This window comes from Podarcis pityusensis, assembly GCF_964106645.2.
Source record: "Podarcis pityusensis genome assembly, chromosome: 8".
NCBI lineage: Eukaryota > Metazoa > Chordata > Lepidosauria > Squamata > Lacertidae > Podarcis > Podarcis pityusensis.
Genome location: NC_138033.1, coordinates 11,907,792 through 11,929,372, shown reverse-complemented (window position 1 = coordinate 11,929,372; position 21,581 = coordinate 11,907,792). Strand labels below are relative to the sequence as shown.

General features: G+C 49.0%; 1 protein-coding gene and 1 long non-coding RNA gene across 3 annotated transcripts; one reads left to right on the top strand and one right to left on the bottom strand.

Moving 5' to 3' along the window:
• Window positions 1-214: 214 nt before the first annotated feature.
• LOC308484544 lies at window positions 215-1,488 on the bottom strand. Of its 2 annotated transcripts, none has more exons than XR_013989956.1 (2): window positions 1,121-1,488; window positions 215-992 (listed from the first exon to the last, which is right to left on the bottom strand). It is a non-coding gene; the product is annotated as an uncharacterized lncRNA (long non-coding RNA). The 2 variants fall into 2 exon arrangements; XR_013989957.1 differs by having other exon boundaries at window positions 1,160-1,488.
• A 146-nt stretch (window positions 1,489-1,634) lies between these two features.
• LOC308484329 (basal cell adhesion molecule-like) lies at window positions 1,635-19,957 on the top strand. The gene is made up of 9 exons (XM_081019177.1): window positions 1,635-1,825; window positions 1,982-2,129; window positions 5,193-5,317; window positions 8,108-8,309; window positions 11,409-11,551; window positions 13,998-14,163; window positions 15,379-15,514; window positions 16,641-16,745; window positions 18,742-19,957. The coding sequence occupies exons 2-8, from the start codon at window positions 2,051-2,053 to the stop codon at window positions 16,729-16,731; spliced, it is 942 nt and encodes a 313-aa protein (XP_080875303.1). The 5' UTR covers window positions 1,635-1,825; window positions 1,982-2,050; the 3' UTR covers window positions 16,732-16,745; window positions 18,742-19,957.
• Window positions 19,958-21,581: the final 1,624 nt, after the last annotated feature.

Genomic DNA, 21,581 nt, shown 5'->3' with positions numbered 1-21,581 from the left:
GCGAGCTTGTGTAGAAATTAAGTCTATTGTACGAAGGGAAAATGTGCACCCGCTCCTCTTTTGTCTCTGGATCTGCCCACCGTTGCCATGTGGCCCTGGAAAGGTTCCCCAGAAGAGAATATGGCCCTTGGGCTGCAAAACGTTCCCCACCCCAATAGAGGGCTTTAACTATAGAGACACTAGGGACCAGACTGTACCAGCAATACCACTCTGCTGAGAATCAGGGGAGCTCTCCGTTTAATACAGAAGCACAGCCCATTTGTGACTTTTCGGTCGCAATGGGCTTACATTACTTTCTAGAACACGACTCCCTTGTTGCGCTTATGATGGAGGGGAACGCATTTCTGTAAAATGAACATGTGAAACACAGGGCATCTGTTCCCGAGTACAGTACCTAATGCTTAAAAAAAGAAAGAAAGAAAAATCGTTCGTTCCCCTGAAGACTGTTTTGGCTCGTCCAGTGTTCAGTATGAGAGAAAAAATCGCACCAAGGTCCGGCTGCTGGCAAAAATGCAAGAGTCCTGTAAAGGTTGGGAAGGAAATGTCGGCTCTGAAAGTTTTTGTTGTGCGAGGCTGGGGCCGGTTTTACTTTCATTTCTGCACAGCTGCGGACTTTGTTCCCCAAAGCAAAGAAACACTTGAGGGGAAAACCTTTGTGTGATGTGCGTGCACGAAGAGTCAGGTTGCGCAAAAACTTCAGCAGCTTCCCTGCGGCAAGCGAGGCCAAAGGTCCAAGTGGAAATTCCCCAGGTGGAGAAACCCGATCTTCACATCGCTTCAGGGGTCTGACTCCTGCCAAGATCTCAACATCTCAAGCCTTGAGATACGATCACAGATTCTGCCCCCCACCACGCAAATTTATTCTGCTCTGTTTATCTCACCGCTCTTTGCCCAGTTTTCTTGAGAGGGGCTGTCATAATCAGACCCCCTGCCCTTTCCTGGAGGAGGGCATTCCGGGCCTATCTGCTTGCTCTGCTATGCGAACGCTGCGTCTGCGAAAGTTAAACGGGCAAACAAAGCAATTTGTTACGAGGGTTCGGTTCCGAAGCGTGTCCTCCCACTCCATCTCCAACAGGCCCAGCCCATCAGGGGAATTATTATAGACTGCAAAAAAATTAACAGCCTGCAGTTACAAGAAGTCGTAGACCTTGCGTCGTACCCCCACCACTCCGTAATTTCCCATGCGGAGAACAGCCGCCCGATCTGGTTACGGCTGGCACCATCGGACTCTCCTGGTGTGTGCGCGCGCGTGTGGGGCTCCCCAAATTCTCAGACCCATCATGCCTGACCCTAAGATTCAGCTCCTTCTCCTGTCGGCCGGCTGCGAAAGTTGCGGTTGGCCGCAAGAGTAGGAGAGGGAACTTTCACCCACCGCAGCCGCCTTTGCGCTCTGGTGGCGCGACTATCTTCCCCCGCGTCTGCAAGAACTTAGAATTTAGAATTGCGCCTTCGGTTAGAGACGCGCCAGCAGACCAGCTTCGCCGGCGGGTGAGTTGGTGCTGGGGCAGAGAGAGACGCAGGGCGCCCTGCCCCGCTACCTTTCACTTCCCGGCTGCCTTCTCTACCTCATCCCCGCCCCTTGCCCCCCCCCCGCCCCCTTTCCCGTCGCACTTTCTTTGTGCCTTTGGTGCTTGAACTTCTATACACCCCGACGGCTCTCTGTGCGTGCGCGTCGACGGAGCTGCGTCTTCAGTTCCTCAACTGGCCGCTCCGGTTTAGTTTGTTATTAACTTCTTCCCCCACCCCTTTGGCGCGGGCAAACAAGTACAGAGACGCCTCTCGGTCTCGTGGGGGGAGAGACACAGAGAGAGAGAGGAAGAGAAAGGTTGGTGCGCAGGGGAAGCAGAGGTTGGGGAGACGGTTTGTTTCGGGGTCGCAGCCAGAGCGCCCCACTTCCTTCTTCTGTTAAGCACGGCCGGTTTCCCACGCGCGGGTGCGAGGCTGCTAACGCGGTGGCTTTCTCGCTTCTTTTTTCTCTAAGGGCGAACCAGGAAACGGAGGAGGGAACTTTCTCATTACCCAAAACAGAAGGCAAGCAGGCAGCAGGGCGATGATGGCGCAGTTTCAACAGAAGCTCTTCTGGCTGGTGGCGGCTGGCCTGGCCGTGACCCTGCGCACCAGCCAGGCAGGTGAGTCGAATGGCACAACACTCTCGAAAACAAGGAGCCGGTGCGGAATTCACTTCGCTGGCCCACTTTTTAAAACTGCCCCGTGCTCCTCCTGCCCCTTTGCTTTGGGAGGCCAGGGTGGTAGGGCGGGTGCTTGGCATGCAGAAGGTCGGGGGGGGGTGTTAATCCCCGGAATCTCCCATTTAAAAGGATCAGAGAGCAGTAGATGGGTTGTACATGTCTGCTTCAGACCCCAGAGAGCTGCTGCCAGTCAGAGTGGGCAGCGCTGAGTGAGATGGACACATATGTAGCAGCTTGACATTTTGCAGGCAAAACCTTTTGATTGCTTCCTGTTATTTGAGCATTCGCTCTGCAAGTGTTTTTCCACACTGCAGTTTTGGGAAACTGGACTTGTTGCACAAGAGCACTAATCTCATTTTAAGTTGTACAACCTGAATTTGCCGGTGGGTAACCAAATCCAGCATGGAAATAGCGAGCGCCTGGAAGCTTTTCTGGCTCGATTTCTGCATTTCACATTGTTGCCGAAGGCCTTGTAAGAAAGAGCTGGCAATCTTCTTTCCCACTCTCACGAAGCTTTAGTTCGGCTTCTGTGTGGTAAGACCAGTTGGGCTGGGAGATCTTGTGAGGCAAGGGAAGAGCCAGTCCACCCCAGAATCGGCATCAAAAACAGAGTTTGTAATTAATGAAAGGATGGCGAGAAGATGAACAAGAAGTGTTTTGTTGAGCCAGCTGTATGGTCACCTACACACTGCAGCCGACACACTAATGCGTCACGACGCACAGTTTGGAAATCTCCGGTGTAGTGGCCAGGAGACTTAACACACACAGCATACCTTTAAAGCACATTCAAAGCGCTATTCCCCCTGAAGAACCCTGGGAAACGTCATTTGTTAAGGGTGCTGGGAATTGTAGTTCTGGAAGGTGCAAACTACCATTCCCAGGATTTTGTTGTGGTGGCAGGCAGGGGAAATATTCTTTGAGTGTGTTTTAGAGGTGTGGTGTGTATGCAGATTGTGTTACAACTCAGAAAGGTCCACTTGAATCTTAATAATAAGTATTATTATTGTATTATTTATATACCCATAAACTCTTTTGACTGCGTTTGACAAGCCAGTCTGTCCCACCTACTGTAGCCACCCTCTCTAGAAATTTGGAGGTCACCTTTCTTGCAGAATTGTTGTAAAGACTACAACTGGATGCAAATGCTAAATATTACTGAAAGAGATTTTCGGTCTCAGGCCTGCCTGGGTGCTTGTAGACATGTGTGGGCTGGCTTTGGGTTCTTGGAGAACAGATCTAGGAAGTGTTTGCAGAGTCAGGCCATCTGTCTGTCTGTCTCAGTATTATGTCCACAGTTTCTACAGGGGTCTTCTTCTCTCACTGCCCGACTTTTGAGATACCTGCAACCTTTTGCTTTCAAAATGCCTTCTTAGCCGCAAGCTGTGACCACATCTTTTAACAGAAGGTGCTCTGTGCATGCTTGTTTTGCCCCCGGAGTAGTGTCAAGGGCCTATGGGACAAGTTCTGAGGTTGAGCCTCTGCAATCAGTAAGATTAGGAGGCAGTGTGGTGTAGTGGTTAGAGTGTCGAACTAGGATTTGGGAGAGACCAGGTATTCAAATGCCCACCCGGCCATGAAGCTCACTGGGCGTCCTTGGGTCAGTCCCTAGCTGCCTCTCAGGCTAACCTATCTCACAGGGTTATTGTGGACATTAGAGGAGAACGGGGAGAAACATGTATGCCACTGTGAGCTCCTTTGAGAAAGAGAGTGGGACAGAAATGCAATAAATAAATAATAAAGATATGGTTTGGCAAAAGGGACACAGAGGTGTAGAAATGTTTGCATATATATAAATAAACATTTTCCTTCCTAACTGAAAGCACCAATCAAGGCTGCTTAAGACATTTAAAGGTTTCAGTTTCAGTATATATCTCAAGCGTGAAGTTTCTTAGGGGCAAAGTGTTGACAGTTAAAAACCTAAGCAGAAAAACAAGCAGAAAATCACCAATTGAGGCTGCTCAATACATTTAAATGTTAGTTTCATCATAATGATGATAATGATGATTTTAAATTTGTACACCACCCTTCAGCCAAAGATCTCAGGGTGGTTCAAAGCACAGAAATACAAAACGAAAGCACATAATAAAGACCAGAACAAACCCATAATCCCTCCCCAACCAAAATGAAGGACACAAAAAGGTTTTCAGTGCAGAACAAAAATAGAATGAAAAATGACCTTTAGCAACAAAGAAACCAAGAAAGGAGCTGACCAAACTTCATGGGGCAAGGAGTTCCATAATCTCCCTCTCACCCCTTGTATCCAGACGCACTACGACCCTGGGTGAGACAGAAGGAAAAGCCTCTCCTTCCCACCTTAAGAGAGGAGGAAGGATGATACAGAAGGAAGTCCACACCATACATTTAAATCACTCTTATGCTCCCCCACCTCAAAGGAACTTGGGAACTGTAGTTTGTTGCAGGGACTGAAAGTCTTTAGGATACCCTCTCAGACCCACAATCAACTACTGTTCCCAGGATTCTTTGGGGGAAGCCTAGACTTAGATTCGCCATCCCAAAATGTACAAGGATTACATAACATAATTCTTCATGTGCCTTATCCACGAAAGGTCCGGAGAGTGTCAACACAAGTAAGGGGCTTTTCTGCAGTGGCTCCCCGTTTATGAAATGCTCTCCCCGGGGTGGTTTGCCTGATGCCTTCATTATACACATTTAGGCACCAGGCGAAAATGTTCCTCTTCAACCCGGCCTGTGGCTGATTGACATCTGATGCCCTTTTAAACGTGCTGCGGAACAGAGGACTATTGGTTCGTTTCCGTTCTTATTTTTGACACGTATTTTGTTTTGTTTTGTAATTTTGTGTTGTGAACCACCCTGAGACCTATGTGGTAGGGCCGTATACTTTTTTAAAAAAATAAAAAAGTAGAAGGTGAGAAATAAGAAGTGGGTGCTGGAGCTGATCTAGCCAACGAGCCTGGGGGACCCTTGGCTCAGAGTGTGGGTGGCGGCCTCTGTCTCATGCCATCCCCTCTTTTATAATTCCAGAGGTCTCCATCGTCCTTCGTAGCGACCAGGAGGGTCCTGTCCTTGAGGGCGGGAACGTGACTCTGGAGTGCCTGGGCAATGAAGGAGAGGAGATGAGCGGATTCACTTTCCAGAAATACAGCAAGGTCAGGATAAACTTACAGATGTAATTGCAAGACAAAGCAGCGAGGAGGGAGATGGGTGGCTTGCTCAACAGGGGGCGCTGTGCTGCGGTTGCAGAACACTTGGTTGCAAATAGGACAATGGGCAGCACCCAGAGGGCATCCACAGTTATTTCCTAAGTTCAGCATCCAAAGTGGGCCCCATCCACGCACAGCGGAGGAACGATGCAAGTAGGACGAGTGGCTGCAAGGTTTGCAGAAGTGGAACGTTGTTGTTTTGAAAAAGCCTAGGGCAGGAGATGGGGAAATCCCAGGGCAGCGCAAGGGAGGCTGAGCATGCTCTGTGCTGCGGCTGCCGAATGCTGACTCACTTGCGGCTGGAGATAGAGATAGAGAAAAAGAAATTATAATACTGGAATGTAGCAGACAGGCTCCTGAGCAGCAGAACTCCATTCTGCAACACCCCCACTTTTGGACTTTGTAACAGCCAGGCCTTTTTCTCAGGGAATCTGGGAGTGGGGTTGTATTAGCTATCCTAGAAGCGTAGAGTTGGAAGGGGTCCCATGGGTCATCTAGTCCAACCCCCTGCAATGCAGGGATAATGATCCTGATCTGATAATTCTCAGTACTACTCAGCTAAAATTCCCAGGATTCTTTGGGGCACAACCGCGGCAAGACCAGTATAAAAGGCAACATCCTAGATAGCTCAGTCGGTAGAGCAGGGGACTCTTCATCTCTGAGTTGTGGGTTTGAGCCCCATGCAGGGCAAAATATTCCTGCAATGCAGGGGGATGGATTAGACCCTCGAGGTCCCTTCCAATTCTACAGTTTGGTGGTTCTTATGTGGGCAGGGCCCTTTTGCTAGGCCTCAGGTGGGCAAGTTTCAGGTAACTCTCAGCCTAACTTCATGTGGTGGGTAGAATGTAAATTGCGGGTGGGGAATGGCAGAGAGATAGAGAGAGAAAAGGGCGACAGAAAGGAAGCGAGACAAAGGGATGGCCCCACTTATCTTCTGCTCTGATGTCACCTACACTGGGCTCCAGCCCACATTAGGCTCCAGCCCTACCGTCTGCCAATGTCTACTCTACCCCCAACCCCAAAGAATTGCCCCAAATGTGACAGCTGCCCATCTCTGACTCAGGCAAGAACAAGCTAAGGACAGAGATTGGTAACTTAGGCTGAGCACACACTATACATTTGAAGCACGTTTCCCATCCCTGCAAAGATTCCCGAGAACAATAGTTTACCCCTTGTGGTACTGAACCCTTACCAAACTACAGTTCCCAGGATTTTGGTGGTGGTGTTTTTTGAGGGCTTGTGGTTTGAATGTGTGGTGTGGGCAGCCTTACTAGTAAGGATTTGGTAGGATAAGAACCATGTGGGATAGCATGGACAAGTATATTTCAGAATTGGTCTGGACCCAGTTTCGTTGTAGCAACATCCCTCACAGAACTTGAGAAATTGTACATTTGCAGTGCGGCTGATAATCACTTGTCCCAGAATCCATGCTGCTCTTTGAACGACGGTTCTCCTCTGCCCAGCCCACTCAAGTCTCTTGGTTCGCAGCCCCTATAGTGAAACAGGTTTGTTGTGTGAACATGCTGTTCATGAGGAGGAAAGGTCTTTAAAGAAAGGCTTTGCTAAACCCAAGCTGCTCACATGTAGACTTGAATGAAGAGTTCTGGAGGAGGTATTTTAGGACAGGTGTTTTGTTGACTGGAGAGGGAATGGGAGGCTGCTCTAAGCAGGACTGGGAGGAGATGGGAGAAATGGGGAGGCCACAGCTCAGGATTAGGGAGTGTCTGGGGAAAACAATAATCAAGGCCACCAAGTGGCCACTAGGGGGCACTGTTTCCAGGATGTAGAACCATTCTCCTGCAGCTGCTGGGAGTCAAGATGGCAGCAATTAGAGCAGGGATTGGGAGCTTTTAGTCCTCTAGATGCTGTGGGATGACAACTCTCTTATTTCCTGACTGCCTGTTGGCAACACTGGCTGGGGCTGATGGGAGCTGGAGTCTAACATGATCTAGAAGGCCACAGACTCGACATACATGGCAGGAACACTGTTAGAATTCCTGCTCCGTGATTGCAGTCATGGGATTATTGTCTATCACATGACGGTGTATGTTTTGACTCCACAGAGTGGGAAGTGACGGAGACAGGATGTTTGTGTTACTGTGTTCCGTGAAGTGGGACTATAGTCCTTTGTTTTTTCTCTTTGCTGTCTGATGCTAGAGAGAGAGGGAGCCATGTTGCAGTGCTCCGTGTGTTTATATGTAAATAAAGTAGATTAGCCAAAATGCTGAGTTGCTGAGGTCTGTTACGCAAGCTGCAAAGACTCTGCGGATCCCTAAGTGTGCTGATGTCTGTTGGCATCGGTCGCTGTGATGTTCAGGCTGAAGAAAGCTTTTGAAGCTCCCGAATGATCGACCAGGAGGGAGAGAACATGCCAGTTGGGCATGTGTCTCTGCCAGGGTCCTGCTCGAGTGTAGGACAAGCTCCTGACAACTAAAGGCCAACTAAAGGAACATTATTTTTGGCTCCCTTTGCTTCCTCGCTCAACCGCGGTGCAGCTGCTCCGATTGCCGTGTGCCACCCTAGACTCCAAACGCAACGCTTAACAATGGTCAGGTCTCCAACCAAAATGCCTTAACGTTCACTGAATGGCCCCAGAGTGCATTGAAGCCCATGTCGGTGTGGCTTGAGTGGCGTGGTGCTCAGAAGGGGACCTGTGCCACCGCCAGTTGGCATTTCGGGTAGCGCCATCTTGCAAAGGGCGTTGACTAATGCGAGACATTCCTCTCCCTGTTGCAGTGGCTCCACTCCTGGATCTCCCTCGACAAAGCCAGCGAGATGCGCTGCTGGTTTTACGACGTCAGCGTCAGCTACGGTGACGGCCGCCTCCAACTTGCCATCAGTGGACTGAAATCTTGGCACGCTGGACCTTACCGCTGCGCCAGCTCCAACGGCACCAACAATGCCTCTGTCTCCAATGAGCTGGACCTGCAGATGGAATGTACGTGGGAAAGTTTCTTCCTTCCTCTGGCTCCTAGTGGGTGATGGAGAAATAGCAGGTGGGGAGGATTAGCGGGGCTGCCTTTGCAACTGGCCTTTGGCAATTTGTAGGTAACTGGCAGGAGTGTAACCTCTTGCAGGGACTGTTGATGCCAGCCCTGCCCTCGCTCCCTTAGCCACACACCTCCCAGCTGTGGCCATGGCCTTTCTTTATGGAAGAGTAATAAAGAAGAGCACTCCTGAGCACCAACAGAGTGCTTTCTAATTTATCCTGAGCACATGCAACTTGTCAACACACATTTAGAATATGAACGCCACCTGCACTCTCCTCAGGACACAGGAAATGCTCAGCCCTCTTTTGACAGCATCCTGAGCCCATAAAATATTTCAAAACTTTTCTTCTTCTTATTCTTCTTCTCCTCCTCCTCCTCCTCCTACATCACAGATGTTGTTGTTATTTTATTATTGCTTATTAAATTTGTATACCGCCCTATACCTGTGGATCTCAGGGCAGTTCAAAACATAAAACCACAATATAAAAAAACATAAAATACATCATAAAAATGACAATGAAAACAACACATTTTAAAGGGGCATTAGATGTCAATCAGCCCAAGGCCTGGTTGAAGAGGAACGCTTTTGCCTGGCGCCTAAAAGTGTATTATGAAGGCACCCGTCTCAGCCTCCCTGGGAAGAGCACTCCACAAATGGGGAGCCACCACAGAAAAGGCCCATTCTCGTGGTGCCACCCTCTGGACTTCTCGAGGAAGAGGCACACGAAGAAGGGCCTCAGAGGATGATCTCTGGGTCCGGGTAGGTTCATATGGAGAGAGGTGGTCCTTGGGGTATTGCAGTCCTGAGCCATTTAAGGCTTTATAGGTCAGAACCAGCACTTTGATTTTGCCTGGAAACTAATTGGTAGCCAGTGCAAGTTGGACCAGTATTGCTGAACTCCAATCCCCCATCAGATTACTTGCCCCCCGTATAAAGCCCACTCAACTACTTTGATCTGTGGAACTGACACATTTACAAGTGCCACATGATGTTCTGCACTTGCAAGGAGCTGATCCCTCAGTGTGGTGGCACTTTGGGACTCCCTGCCCATTGATATCGGGCAGGTGACTTCGTTGAGCTGCTTTTGGCGCCTGCCAACGTTTTGCTGAATTGAGCGCCTCCAGACATGTAGATTTGGTGTGTATTTTAATACGCTGATTTTATTTCAACCGTGCATATTTTTAAAACTGCTGATCTTAAATACAGAAATTAATTAAGCCAGCTTGTTTTTAAATATCTAGTTTTTATTGGCAATCCTCATGCATGTTTTATGCAAACCACTGAAGAGCTTTTGATGATTAAGTGGTACGGAAATCCTCTCTGAATAAAATCAGCCCCATCCGGCGTGGTCAGTAAGGATGAGAGGTGATGAGCCCAACCACATCTGGAGTGCCACAGGTTCCCGAACTTTGGCTTACTGCGATACCCTTGTGCCACAGCGAGAGTCTGTGCTGGTGCTCTGTGCCTGCTTGATTTAACCACAGACTGGTGCATATGTGTGCAGGATTGCAAATTCTACAAACTTTGGTCCCAACGGAACAGTAAAGGCAGCGGCTCATTACCCACGTTCTGTATTTCCGGGCACGCATGACCTGTCATCAAATGACAGCACATACTGAAGATCAAACCTTCAGGCATTTTCTGCATGGGCCGTCACAGCTTTTAATGGAATGGGGAAGCCTTTTAAAAGTTGTCTCTCACAATCTAAAACATCTCTCTGGAGCGTATCCCTGCAGCAGACTTTTTTAAAACAACAACAACAACAAACAAGCATCACCTTCTTCCCAGGGAATCCTGGGAAATGTAGTTTTGCAAGGCTTCATTAGCAGCACCCTTGCTAAAGAGAAATTCGAAGGATTGAACTGGGCAGGAGTCATAGGAAGTTATAGTGGACCTAAAACCTACCGTACACAACTGTTTTATAGCATTTTGATTTAGCTACTCACTTTCATGATTACTTTGTACTTGTATGCTGCTGCCCTGGTAGTGTTTGTTTGTTTGTTTAATGCCACGTTGGCATATACAGAGTTTTTATACGTAGATTCTATCAGCAAAGCTCAATCAGCACAAACTCTCGTTTTGCATAACTTGCACCTAAAACTCAGTAAAGAAGGGGTTAAAAAGGTAAAGGGACCCCTGACCATTAGGTCCAGTCGTGGCCGACTCTGGGGTTGCGGCGCTCATCTCGCTTTATTGGCCAAGGGAGCCGGCGTACAGCTTCCGGGTCATGTGGCCAGCATGACAAAGCTGCTTCTTGCGAAACCAGAGCAGTGCACGGAAATGCCGTTTACCTTCCCGCCGGAGTGGTACCTATTTATCTACTTGCACTTTGACGTGCTTTCAAACTGCTAGGTTAGCAGGAGCAGGGACCGAGCAATGGGAGCTCACCCCGTCGCAAGGATTCGAACCGCCAACCTTCTGATCGGCAAGTCCAAGGCTCTGTGGTTTAACCCACAGCACCACCTACTAAAAACATCAAGAAAGGAAGGAGAGAGAGAGAGAAGGGACAAAGAAAGAAAGAAAGAAAGAAAGAAAGAAAGAAAGAAAGGCACATCTGCTTAAGCCTCTCCTTCTGCTCATATTATTTTGCTAGGGAAAAACAAAAGATTTAAATGGTTAACCAGGCTTGGAATTCCTAAGTTTATGCCTTCATATAAAAGTTGCTTGAATCCGGTCAGGCTGGAGATATTTATAGCAAATGCTTTGAAATTGTGATTATGGAATATTAACAACAACAACAACAACGATAAAATATCAATAATGTGTCAATATTAGCCCTGATATTTGTTATTTATTTTGTTGAATGTTTATTCATTTTGTTAAATCTGTGTTCTACCCTTCATTCAAAGACCACAACATATATTAACTTTTAAAAAATGTTTAACGGTTTAAACCAATCAATCAATGCAGGTTACTTGTTTACACAGCAGCAATAGGATCTAGGGGACAAAAACCCAGGGGTGGCATTATGATGATGATGATGATGTTGATGGTGATGATGATGATTACTATTACTATTATTATTATAACCTCTCACCTGCTCCAGACCTGCACAGCATCCTCCTTGCTCGTACAAACACCTGGTGTGGGACAGTAGGAGATTCTGTCACGATGCTTGAAGGCAGCGACTTGCACCTTCGGTGCTCTGCAGGCGCTTCAAAGCCCCCGCTCTACGAATGGACCCGAGAGGTGAGAAGACCTTTAGATCTTTAGAGCAGGGCCAGGGAATCTATCTCTGCCAAGGCCCAGCGGCCCGCAGACCAGTTACTTATGTTATAAAAGATATGTTGCAACACGTAAGAAAAATAGCACAGGGCTGGTTGCCAGGTGGAGAGCGGCGCGGTGGCGAAGCTGCCAGCACCTTTGCTAAGCTAAGCAGGCTCCGGTATGGTTTCAGATTGGATGGGCGACTGCGCGTTGAGATTCCTGCATTGGGGTGGGCGGGCTAGATTACCCTCAGCTCTACAACTCTGTGGCCCCTTCAACCCTTGGCTGCTCCTATTGGGATCCAAGAGGAGGCCTAGCCAAGAATATGTGGTTGGGGCAGGGTGGGGGCTTAATGTAGGGGAGGGGAGTGCCTGGGCACATGTGGGGTGCACCAACTCCACCCCCAACCCATGGGTGTTTATGGGGGATTTTTCCAGCGGAGGCCAAAGTAAAACACTGAATGTTGGGAGCAAGCTAGTTTCTCACCCAAAAACTGGGGAGAAAAGCGCCTGAATATTTTGCCTCATATCTCAGGTTTTGCAAATGCTGTAAACTTTTTTTTTTTTAAGATTAAAGGCTGGCAATTACGATTTCTGAGTGGGGGAGGGCAATTGCCAGCTGCACGCATCTAGGTGGCCTGTCAGAAGCTGCTTTTGCACCCAGGCCTTTAAAGCACGTAGCTTCCCCCAAGGAATCATGAGAAGGCGTAGTTTGCCCCCCTTCCCAGAGCTACAGTTCCCAGCACTTTGAGTGAACTACGGTTCCCAGGATTCTCTGGGAGGGATCCATGTGTTTTAAAAGTATGATGGGGGGGGGGGATGCAGCCAGACCTGTCCAGAAAGAACAGGGAGAAACGGATGCATGAAGCATGTGCAAGGACACATGTTCCCCTTCTGGGTTTAAGCCCTCGCATGTTCCCTTAAAATGCTTGATTAGGACTCAGAGCTACACTAGAACTAATCCTGAAAAGGGAGGCAGCTGAAATGGCACACCTACCCCTTCTATTGGAGAATATAGTTTTAAAATACACACACACACACACACATAGGTTGATGCACCCTGTTGGGTTTTGTCCTAGGCAAACAGTGTGGCTACTTAGCAACCCTGGAGAAAGGAGTCGTTTCCCCCCACTAAAAGTGGGCTTGCAATATCCTGACCCCTCTGTGCTCTGAAGAACCTACCCACTCTTTCATTCCAAGGCAGTCCAATGAGATTTTCGCCCCACAGGGAAGGAAGGGACCCCCCCCAGCCCCAACTCTCCAACACATACGTCAAATGTTTGCCCCTTTTCTTCACAAACAGGGCATTTCCTGGAATCTGCACCCCCCCACACACACCATCATTCACTGCTGCTGAGGCAATGTTTGTCAAAAACCCAAGTCCATTGTCTTTTTCCGCCCTCGCCTTGTTTGCACATAGTTCGACATGACGATGGAGAGTGCTATTAAAGCCATTGTGCGAACGCAGGGGAGAGCATTTCAAGGTGAAACCGGCTTCTTGTCCAAACACAGTGGCTTTCCACCTGTGAATTTTGCTCCTTCATAGCCACCTCAGCTCCCCCTTGGCCTTGTGCCCATGTTAGCGTTGTGAGGTAAAACACAGATCCAGGAAGCCTGTGTTTACCTCATCGTCATAACAGGCTGTCCTGCTCTTCGTTAACAGGACTCACCCCCCAAAATCACAAGGTGAGGAGAAAAGTGTGGGTCGTACATATTTGGGGATTCGAAGATGGATCCCCAAATGTGCTCGGCCAACATTTCCCCCCTCACTTTGCGATTTGGGGGGGGGGGCGAGTCCAGTAAGCAGACATTTTGTGCTGAGGGGAGCTGAAGGGGAAGGATACACTCCTTCTTAGAAAGACAAAAGGGCTGTCTCAGTTAAATCCTACTCAGGCTGGGCCTAAAGTTAGTCACGTCCATTGTTTTCAGTGGGTCTACTCTGAGTAGGACTAGCATGGACTGCAACCCAAACTTCTACGTCGTCATTCTCTGCCCCCGTTCTACTAGGACGCCTGGCTCCTCAGGGATACCCCAGCCCCTATAACTATTACACACACCCTCAAAGTAAAAAACACACACTAATTTCTGGAAATTTAATTGCGGACGAGGGGGTGGGGGACGAGTGCAGGCAGTATTTGACTCGGGTGTTCCCAGTGTTGTTAAAGGGTGTGTGTCAACGAATGTAAAGATACTGCAATAACTGATAGGCAGGTTAATCTTTCTGTTTTTTGTTGTTTTGTTTAAATGGTATAACTTTATAAACCTATTGCACTCGACTAGGATTTAGGTTTTTACTGTTTAGCATCTGCTTCTCTTGCCGTGCCTAGTTCAGTGCTGAGTTTGCAAATGGCTGGAGGCTTGGATCTTTAAAAAAGTGCTCATAATTTTAACAGGGTTTCCCCCCCCCTTCCCTGCACCCCCTCTTGCAGGGAGACGACTGGGTTCTGGTCTCCAGTGACTTGACAATTTCCAAGGTGAACCGGGAGCAAGCCGGGACCTACACTTGCCGGGCGCAACACCCCACCTTGCCCCAGTTGACCAAGAGCAAGTCGATCCGTCTGTACGTGGAGGGGAGCGAGCGCGGATTCACCCTCGGTGAGAACAATCCTTCGCTTTCACCCACTGAGCCCTCCCTGAGCCCACGTTTCGGAGGGTGAACCCCAGGCACCCCACCACCCTGGGCTGTGCCTCCCACTTCCTTCCTGAAGGCAGCTGGCACCTCCCTCGTCAGGGACCGTCTTCAGTCTTTACCCCCCAAGTCCTCTTTCTCAAAGAATCATAGAATTGCAGAGCGGGAAGGGCATGGAAATTCCTGAAATGCAGGAATTCTCCCTTTACTAATCCAGTAGCATCACGAACTGATACAACCATAGCCCAGTCCCAAATGCATCTGTAGGAAAGGAAAGCCCCGCTCGGTTCAAGGGGGCTTCGTCCCAGTCAATATGCACAGGGCATGGGCAAAGGCATGTCTGCTAACAGGACCATTGGTAGCTGCTAAGCCACAGAAATAAACCGAGCCTCCATGTTTGCAGCTGTAGCTAGTTTCCCCAACACAGAGACACGAAAAGTGTGGTTTCTAAGAGGAGTCCACACATGTCAGCAACCTGCAAAAGCAGGTTCAAAGGCATGGGCAGAATAATGTCCAGGTGGACATTATTATTGTTGTTGTTGTTAGTTTTTTTCTGGGGGGAAACTCACCAAGAAGTTTGTTTGTTTGTTGGGGTCCCAGTCACAGTGCCACACACCCCGCCCCAGGCAGTGGCTAAATGTAACATGTGATTAATAAACTCAAGCAGTCAATGATCAGGATTAGAAAGGGCCACAACTTTATGTGATGATTGATTTTTTTTGGCTCAAGCATTGGGTGTAGGCATTCCAGCCTCCAGACAAAAAAAAATCATTATTTAATTTTTAAAAGGTACAGGAACTCAGTTCCCCTGAGTTCCTGCTAAAAAAACAGCAACCTTGGTGATGATGCTTACTACTACTACAAGTCCCCTCATCCCTGACTGTTTACCTTGCTGGCTAGGGCTGATGGGAATTGGAGTCCACCCCCATCCAGACGACCACAGCTTCCCTGTCCCCCTTTTCTCAAGGGTTGCTGGTCAGAGGCAGCAGTGCTTCTGAATGCCAGCCTCTGGCAACTGCAGGAGAGGAGGGCGAATGCCCCGAGTCCTGCTTACCACTTTGCCACAAGCACCTGATTCACTACCAAGAACCACTGGCCTGATCCAGCAGGCCTCTTCTTGCACCCTTCGCTGAAGGTGCTGACCTGGCTTGCCTTTGTCGTGTCCACCTTGTTCCCTGCAGAGTCTGTGCTGTCCCTTAGCACCCCAATGCTGGCCCTGGCTGTGGCATTGCCTGCAGTGCTGCTACTGCTGGTGATCTTGGTCTTTGCCTTCCTGATCCCCCGGCATCGGGCAGCTGCCAAGAAGAAAGCCGGCCTGTGAGTACTTTGCGGGGTTGTATTGCTGGGGGAGCTTAATGGTCTGCTGTAACCCTGTTGCAATGGGTGGGTGGGGTGTTAAAGGGACCCCTGACCATTAGGTCCAGTCGTGGCTGACTCTGGGGTTGCGGCGCTCATCTCGCTTTATTGGCCGAGGGAGCCGGCGTACAGCTTCCAGGTCATGTGGCCAGCATGACTAAGCCACTTCTGGCGAACCAGAGCAGCGCGCGGAAACGCCGTTTACCTTCCCGCCGGAGCGGTACCTATTTATCTACTTGCATTTGACATGCTTTCGAACTGCTAGGTTGGCAGGAGCAGGGACCGAGCAACGGGAGCTCACCCCGTCGCAGGGATTCAAACCGCCGACCTTCTGATCGGCAAGTCCTAGGCTCTGTTGTTTAACCCACAGCATCACCCGTGTCCCGGGGATGGGGTGTTACTTCACTGTTAAAGCAGGAGCAGGGAACAGATCAGGCTGAGAGGGTCAAATGTAGCAGCCAACCAGCCATCTCTCTCTCTCTCTCTGGTACCTAGGGTTTTCCATCTCCTTAGCCAGATCCTTCTCCCCAGGCTCCCTCAAATATTTGCACCCCAAGTATTCGTGCCTGGATGGAATGTGTGCTCGATTTCTGATAACACCTCTTGCTTGCCTCTATATAGAGCACAGAGAGGGGTTTGTGTGTATGGAACCTTTACACGCTATGAAAGGGGAGCTTTTACCTTTGTAGTTCCACCCACTTTTGCCTTTGGCCCCACCCATCTCTGGTGTGCGGCCCCCCCAGGAGGAAGGAAATGTGGCCCTCGGGTTGAGAAAGGACAGCTCAAGCATCTTCCTCTCTTCCTGGCTGTGCAGATAATCCAGTTGCAGCCCAAACAGTGGAGATTTAATTCTTCCTTCCTCGGGGCCTCTTGTGATTAATTGGTTCCATTAATATACACATACGGACAAACCTGTACGTGTAGAATGAGCCTGAAAAATGAACCTCCTCCACTGGACTTTTGTGTCACTCTATGGCAGCTTAATTTCTTTTTTAAAAAAAGAAAAAAAGAAGAAAACGTTTTGCACTCTTATCAAGTGCTGGAGAAAATGAAACCCGAATGCTACTGTCCACCATTCTCTTTCCAGGGAAGACTCCGGCCAGCGTACCCCAATCTACAAAGGCAGCCTGGAGTCTGTGCCTTCCTCCGTTGGAGATACGCATCCCCTGGTGATGTAATAAAGAAGACACAGGTCAGCAGAAGTGCAAAGGATGTCTGACGCCATCCCCTTTCCTGTCCATTCCCTTCCTTTAATGCAAAGGTCCAAGTCCTGGAGGGGCAGGTGTTTGCCTGTTTTCGATGACTCCTCAGTTCGAAATTCCGTAGGGGATCTAGAAAGCAGCGCAAAATCTGGGATTCTCCTGAGAATATTTGCAGCAGTCGGCCTCTTGGTCATTTATCAAGGGCAATCTGTCCTGGCATCCGAAAGTAACAGCTGTGCAAATGCTCCCCCTTGTGGACACAGGAGGGTAATGCAGGCACAGGTTTCAGGCAAGGGTGAAGTAGGAATGGCTGAATCGGCCTAGTTTGGTTTCTCGTCGTTCCTCGCCCCCCCCCCCCCCCCATCTTGAATTTCCTTTTTTTCCCCATTTCTGCTAGAACACTTTTTTAAAAAAAAAAGCCCACATGAAATTCATATGCATTTTCAATATTATTCCTCTGGATATATATATTTGTGTAGGCTTAACTCTTCATGTGTGCCTTTGGGGAGCGTTGAAGTCAACTGCGTCAAAAATGTGGAGACATTCGCTTCGCATATTGGTTTGGGAATTGCATTTATACCCTAATCTCCAATTTAAAGACCAGTTGGCCGGCCCCACCATTAGGGTGAGGCAGCCACATGGGGCAGCAGCTGCTGGGAGGTGAGGCAGCAGCAAGGGGTCGGAGCTTTGTGTGCCACACAACACCCCCACCCTTGACCCACTAAGCTACCCTCCTGCCCTGAGGTGTGATAAGAGGACACCATCCAGTTGTCAGCACTGAAGTAAAGTTCAGTTTCCAGTCCAGTTAGTTCTGTACTTGGCAGTGGGAAGACACCTTGTTGTTCGTCTCAGGCAGTTAAAACATCTCAGGCCTGTCCTCCTGAGTATAGCCTGGGCAGACAGATATAGCGGATCGTGCCCTGTTCTTTCTCCCTCTCCACTGCCCCAAATCTGCCTCCTGAGGTGCTCGCCTCAGCTTGCCTCACACAAGGACTGCTTCACCCTTGTGTGATAAGCGGCACTTGCCAGAAATCCCCCCCCCCATTTCTGTAGAACCGTTAAAATATACAGAAACCTTCACCTCATGCAGCTGCTCGTACTAAGATGGATGCTGCAAGCAGCCCAATCCGTAACAGCGACTTTATCTTAAAAGACGTGCACTCACTTACCACGTTGCTACTTAAAATATCACTTCCTTGGGGTACTTTTCCTTACCCTCCAGCTCTGGTTTAAATATTTAAGCAGCTGGCTGGATGCAGCTGAAGAAACAGATCCAGAATAATAGGAGAACCGGAGATGTAATGAAGGACTGCTCAAAATTAGGGGAGTCACCGTAGACATGGGGGAAGAGGTCTAGAGCAACACATGGCTGTCATTGACTGTTTTCATTCTCAAGCCTTGTGTAAGTGGCAGGACCAGAGCTATTTTTTTTTATGGGGGGGGGGTTAAAAGAAAAAGAGGTGCCAGTATTTTTACCTTGATAGAAATGTTGTAGGTCCCAGCATAAAATGGCTACTGTGGACTGCAAGAAAGAGAAGCCGCTAATTTGTACTGGTCATAAAAGAAACACCATCACAAAAGAAGCCCTGGGTTTAACCCACACTTCTTTTTGTCCTGCTTCTTTTCCCCTGGGGGAAAACCACTCTTTAGTGCTCAGTCAGAACAATTGGCAGTTCAGATTTCCCTTGGATTGCTGTTTGTTCCGATCAGTCGCTAAAGAGCGGGTTTTCCCTCGGGAAGGAGTGAGGCGAGAGGGAAACCGCTTGGGCCTGTGTGCTTTCTAAGCAGGGCACAAAGGAAAGTGTGTGCGAGCCCCATGTGGCCCTCTAAGGGAGAATGCCCTATTTGCCTGCAGTTGGTTGCTGCGTTCCATTGGAGATGGGAGGTGCCACTCAAAGTGGGGTGGAACGGTGCCAATGCTGTGGCTCAGCCCGCAGTCGTAAGATTTCACAACATCCTCAGCTCTTTTCTTTTCTTTTCTCCCAGGGTGAAATGGATCTCCCTCCTTTCTTTTGTCACTTTCAAGATCCAGCTTCTTCGGAAACTATGGGATGGTGGGGATGCTAACAATGTACAGCGGTTGTTTTTGTGTATATGTTTGGGGCAGTCATTGAGTTTGGTGTATTTTTGGAAGGAGGGAGGTTGGAGCTATCGAGACCAAAAATGTAAGGGGCGATGGTGATGCTGAAGTGTGTATGAATCCCCCCTCCCTTTCTGGGTTACTTGCTCTTTGCCTGAAGTTCTCCCCTTGTAGAGGTTGAGATGTTCTTTTCTGCCAGCGGACTGCTTTTCGACCTTTTGCTTGTCCTCACAAGTGTTGGCCCCTTCCGGTTCAGAGGGACGCATGCCACCTCGGAAAGCGGTTTTGCTTTCGGTCGATTGGCGAGAGTTAGGCTCAGCGCCACTGCAGAAGGTCTGTGCCCTGCGGGATTTAAAAACAAATAAACTTGGCCCCTCAAAGCCAGAACTTGCCCCCTAGTTCCCCACAGACTGTTTCGCTTGCCAAGAAGGAAAACCGGCACAAGAGTGTGGCTGAAATTTTTTTAAAGATCCTATCCAGGACAGGAACTTCCTGGGCTCCTTGATGAGGAAAGGCAGGGTATAAATTATATATGTAATATAATATTAAGCTAAGTTTAAACGCTTTCTAGAATCCCCTGGCAGCAAAGAGGGGCTCCCCTCATTTCTTCCTTCTGAGAGCTCTCATCCTGGAGTCTTGGGGGCACCTGCCATTGCTGTTTCTTTCTCTCTTTCCGCAGCAGACTCTGGATTTCTGCCTGACACTGCAAAGAGCAGGGCGAAATAATTAGTAGTCACTTTGTTCCTGTAGCGATTGTTGAGGCGTTCTCCCACTTTGGGGGAGGGAGGGGGGTTCCGCTCCTTGCTTCAAAACGTAACCCCCGCTCAGGGTTCCTTGGGGTCCTTTCTTTCTGTGCCTTCCTTGGCCTCTGCTGCAGTCCTGCACCAAAACGCGCAGAGCCTTCTTGTTTGAGCTCTGTGCTAGTTCCGAGACTAGGAAGCGGCAAGATGTGCCTTGGAATTTCAGTTGTTCCTCGCTATTATTTGCATGCTAACACGCGGGGGGGGGGGGGTTGTAAAGAGGAGTGAGTGTATATCATGCTTGTCTCTGCAGCACGCAGTTTAAATGTCCCCCTATCCGGCACTTCCTTTCATCAAAATAAAAAATAACAAAATCTTGCAACGGTGGCTGTTTGGAGCGTGCGGCGCTGGGGTTCCCCCCTCCCCCTTTTATCACCAGTGTTCTCCATGGGACCCAGGGGGGATATAAACCAAGCCAAGCCACGGACGGGCACGGCTTCTTACCACTTCTTCCAGAACCGGAGCCATAAAAGGCCTCTCTTGGAAATTAAGTCCTTGTAAAAACACCACCATCCCCTGTGTCTGCATATAGGTCAGAGGCGGAGGCTGTACATCATGCAAAATCGGCAGTCAACGCGTTCACCCTGGGCAAAGGGCGAGCAGGATGGTGCAGTGGCTGCAGCGTTAAGAAACCGACCTGCAGCCGGCTTTCTGTGGTTGTACGACCGCGGCTGTTTTCCTGCTGGGGCAAACTAGCTTTTGGTCTGTTTTGGCTCTGGCGCATGGTACTGTGCTGGTCTTTGTAATAATTCATTTTATTATTTATACCTCGCCCTTCTGGCTGGGTTTCCCCAGCCACCCTGGGCAGCTTCTGGCACATATAAAAACAATAATGAAACGTCCAACCTTCAAAACTTGTACTCTGCATAGAGGCCACTGTTGCCCCAGCTACGTACATCTGCACACACACAAACCACCTCAATGAGCCTTATCAAAGGTGGCAGAGCAGGAAATGGCTTGACATTTTTAATGCTCCAATTCAACTAGCTCCTTGTATAATCCCCGTTGCTGTATTGACTAAAAATAGTGTTCACAAAGTTGGAAGGGATCCTCCCAGGGTCATCTAGTCCCACCCCCTACAATGCAGGAATCTCAACAAATGGGTCCCCCATCCAGTTTGAAGCAACACACCCCACCTAGTCCTGGGTTAAGGGCAGAGCAAACAGTACATTGCAAACCTCTTCCCCAGAGTGTTGATCCCAACTGTAATGCAATCTACTGAGAAGTACAGTATAAATGCAATTGTTAGGGCTGGTCACTTAATAGAAACTCAAAGTGCATTCGGCGAGCTCTCCCCAATCTAGTGCACTTCGTCTGCTTTGAACTGCACGTACACTGGCTAAGCATGATGGGATTTGTAGTCCAAAATGTCTGGAAGGCACTAGACCAGGCTTCCTCAAACTCAGCCCTACAAGATGTTTTTTGAGACTACAGTTCCCATCATCCCTGACCACTGGTCCTGCTAGCTAGGGATCATGGGAGTTGTAGGCCAAAAACACCCAGAGGCTGAGTTTGAGGAAGCCTGCACTAGATTGAGTTAAGCAGTGTAATGAGGAGGCTCCTGTTTTTGTCTACATCAGTGTTTCCCAACCTTGGGCCTCGAGCTGTTTTTGGACTACAACTCCCGTCATCCCTAGCTAGCAAGACCAGCGGTCAGGGATGTTGGGAACTGTAGTCTGAAAACAGCTGGAGAACCAATGTTGGGAAACACTGGTCTACATGAATGTAAGATGATGCTCAGCATATTATTTCTCCTCCCATAACCCTCTCTCTCCAACTTGTGTGAGGTCTTGTAAAATAGTTTGGGACAAATGGAACATGCTTTACTCAGCAACTTGCAATCACACCTTAGCACAAATGCCCTTGAGCCGGAGGCTCCTTGCAGCTTCTATGTCGGTTCAAAGTATTATAGAACTGCAGGGTCATCTGGTCCAACCCTCTGCAAT